The 2,532-nt window shown below is 36.3% G+C and overlaps 1 protein-coding gene across 9 annotated transcripts in view; it reads left to right on the forward strand.

Moving 5' to 3' along the window:
• Window positions 1-250: 250 nt before the first annotated feature.
• Window positions 251-2,532, forward strand: part of RBFOX1 (RNA binding protein, fox-1 homolog 1) — a 285,633-nt gene continuing 283,351 nt past the window's right edge. For all 9 annotated transcript variants that reach the window (XM_009277998.2, XM_019471785.1, XM_009277981.2 and 6 more), the window contains exon 1: window positions 251-555. In XM_009277998.2, the coding sequence (XP_009276273.1) occupies window positions 469-555 (87 nt within the window). In that variant the 5' untranslated portion in view covers window positions 251-468. The remainder of the gene's footprint in view (window positions 556-2,532) is intronic.

A 2,532-nucleotide genomic window follows, 5' to 3' on the forward strand; every position in this document is an offset into this window, starting at 1 on the left:
AAATACAGGGAAACATTTATTTATGCAATCATGATAAACCTGATTATTTTTAAATGGCTTCTAATAGTAACTGTTGTCATGTATATGCCAGAACTGATAGGAAAATTAATTCTAATGGGTAGATCTGTACAGAGTTTGATCTGTATGTGTATAGTACTTAAAAATCTGAACTGATAAAGAGTAGTTGGTTAGTCATGTTACTTAAGCTGGTCCCAAAATAGCACCTTCCTTTTTTGATAGAGTTAGGTTTGCAGCTGTTGTCTCTATCTGTTGTCTCTGAAGAAAACTTTAACATTAAGAGTTGCTGACGTCAATTTTTTTCTTTTTTTTACAGCTGATGTGGGCTTTGCCCCTGACAGAAGTTATTTGGTTCTAGCTCTGAGTTTGGAAGAAGTTGGTATATAGATTTTCCCCTAACTTTCAATTGATGTGTTTAGCTTTAGTGGGAGTAATACTATCACTTAAACCATGTTGTCGTCTCAAGGAGTTTTGCTACATCCATATGGAGTGCCAATGATTCTGCCGGCAGCACCATACTTCGCTGGACTTGTTCAGGTAATGCAAGGCCGCTTCCAACAAGCAACTTAACTCTAGTGCACTTAGAGTAATAATTGGAATTTTTATGGTTGAGAAAGCAAACACTTTTAATACAGGCAAAAGCTCTCATGTAGTCAAGTAAGAAGACAGTCGGAAATCAAAAAGATGGATCACCCTAATCTGTGTATTGACATCTCTCATGGCTGAATAAATGATGTAGTTGAGCTATATTTGCTTGTATTGATTTGTCTGCTGTTTAACATTCATGCCTTTGCTTCACGAGGTTGACCACAGGGCAGAGGATTTGCTATCCATTCTAGGTTTCTGAGGGAGTCAGCATTCCCACGGCAGGTCATAAGACAAAGTAACTTACCATGATGTGTTTAGGTTAAGTGTTTTAGCGCAGCAAATATGGATAGTGTTAAATATGCATTAATTCATGTTATGCATCACACTGAATGAAAAAGGGCTTGTGTTTTTGTGTGTATAGAAATATATCACCTTCACAGAATATTTATGCACATCATATGAATTCTTTTGAGCCCTGAAAGCGTAAGCTCTTGCTTCAGGGCGAGAGTTCTGTATTTTAGAAGTTAACTGGCAATTACTAGATTTAGTTGTTGTGTTGTCTGTTTTTGATTTTATTTTTATCAAAAAGTGGTACTACTGAAGTTTCTGCTGTTAGACTTAGGATTATGAATAGATCACACAGACGCTAATTAAGCAAAAAGTATTCTATTGTTTACAGTATTTGAAGACATTAAGAAAGAATTCAAGTAACATTTCCAAGCATTGACAAAATGAAAAAACAGTGTACCCTATAAATGGCAGTAGTTAGATATTATGCATTAACAGGGTCGAGAGACACACGTGTATTACGGCATTTCTGTGTCATGCTAGTGATCAGTCAAATTAACTGTGGAGGACAGGCAAATTTTCATTATGCTCCTTTACTACAACAGTTAGCTGGCATAGAGGGGCAATCACAGCATGAAACGGGTTTTTTTCCATATAGGTCTATTCAGTAATCGAAGACTGTGAGTTGTTGTGTTCTTCACTTTAGGCTTAATATCAGACACATATGTCTAAAATAGAAATATAGCATTGCACAGTGGCCATTATCAGGTATTGAAAAACTGTGTCGTCTGGGACATGCAAGCTGATGCTATTTTTTTTATGCAGTGAAACGCAGTAGCACACTTGAACACATCAAGCAGGCCTTCATATCCATTAGAATTTGGGGGTGAAGGTCGAACGTTAGAGCTCAGTCAGACCCTGTGCCATCCTGTCCAATAACTAATTACAAGCAAATCATGCCTTTCACTCTATGCTGATTGTTGTTGAAATTGCTTTTGAAAGTTCTCATAAGTTCCTGTTATAGATTAAGTGCTGGTGTAGGAAAAATAACTGCACCCAACTGAAATGGGTGAATGTAATCAGGTTTAATGGACTCGAGAGCTTGTTGGGAATTAAATAACTATTGATTTGTTGGAAAGTTGCTGTCATTACAAAATGCCACTCTGGACGCATTATCCAAGCAGATAGATTAGAAGAAAGCACCCTTTGAAAATTCGGGATGCCTTATTTCAAATCTCTTTTCTTTTCTTTCTTTCCTTAGAAAGATATATCCAGGCTTATGCTACTTCATTAGCATAGGTCTAAAATAGTCAAGCAATAAGAATTGTTCTACAAAAAAATAGGTATGTTTACAGGTACAGTTGAAAAATGTTCTTCATATGGATGCTTCTCTAGTCTCTCCTCTTCTTTCCCTCTCTGTAATGTCTCATCTGAAAATTGCATTTTGGAAACAAAACAAATATTTGAGTTACTGTCTTAGTGGGTGAACTAGAACATTAAATGGTTTAACCACTTTCTCACCCCAGGTTTTTATCTGCATTTGCAGTATCTGCAGTCAGCTTATGATAACAGAATGCTTATTGTTTGTCTCTTAGAGTAAACCTAAGTGAAGTATCCAAAATAAATAATGCAAAGGAC

This window comes from Aptenodytes forsteri, unplaced genomic scaffold, assembly GCF_000699145.1.
Source record: "Aptenodytes forsteri isolate BGI_AS27 unplaced genomic scaffold, ASM69914v1 Scaffold26, whole genome shotgun sequence".
NCBI classification, from domain to species: Eukaryota; Metazoa; Chordata; class Aves; order Sphenisciformes; family Spheniscidae; genus Aptenodytes; species Aptenodytes forsteri.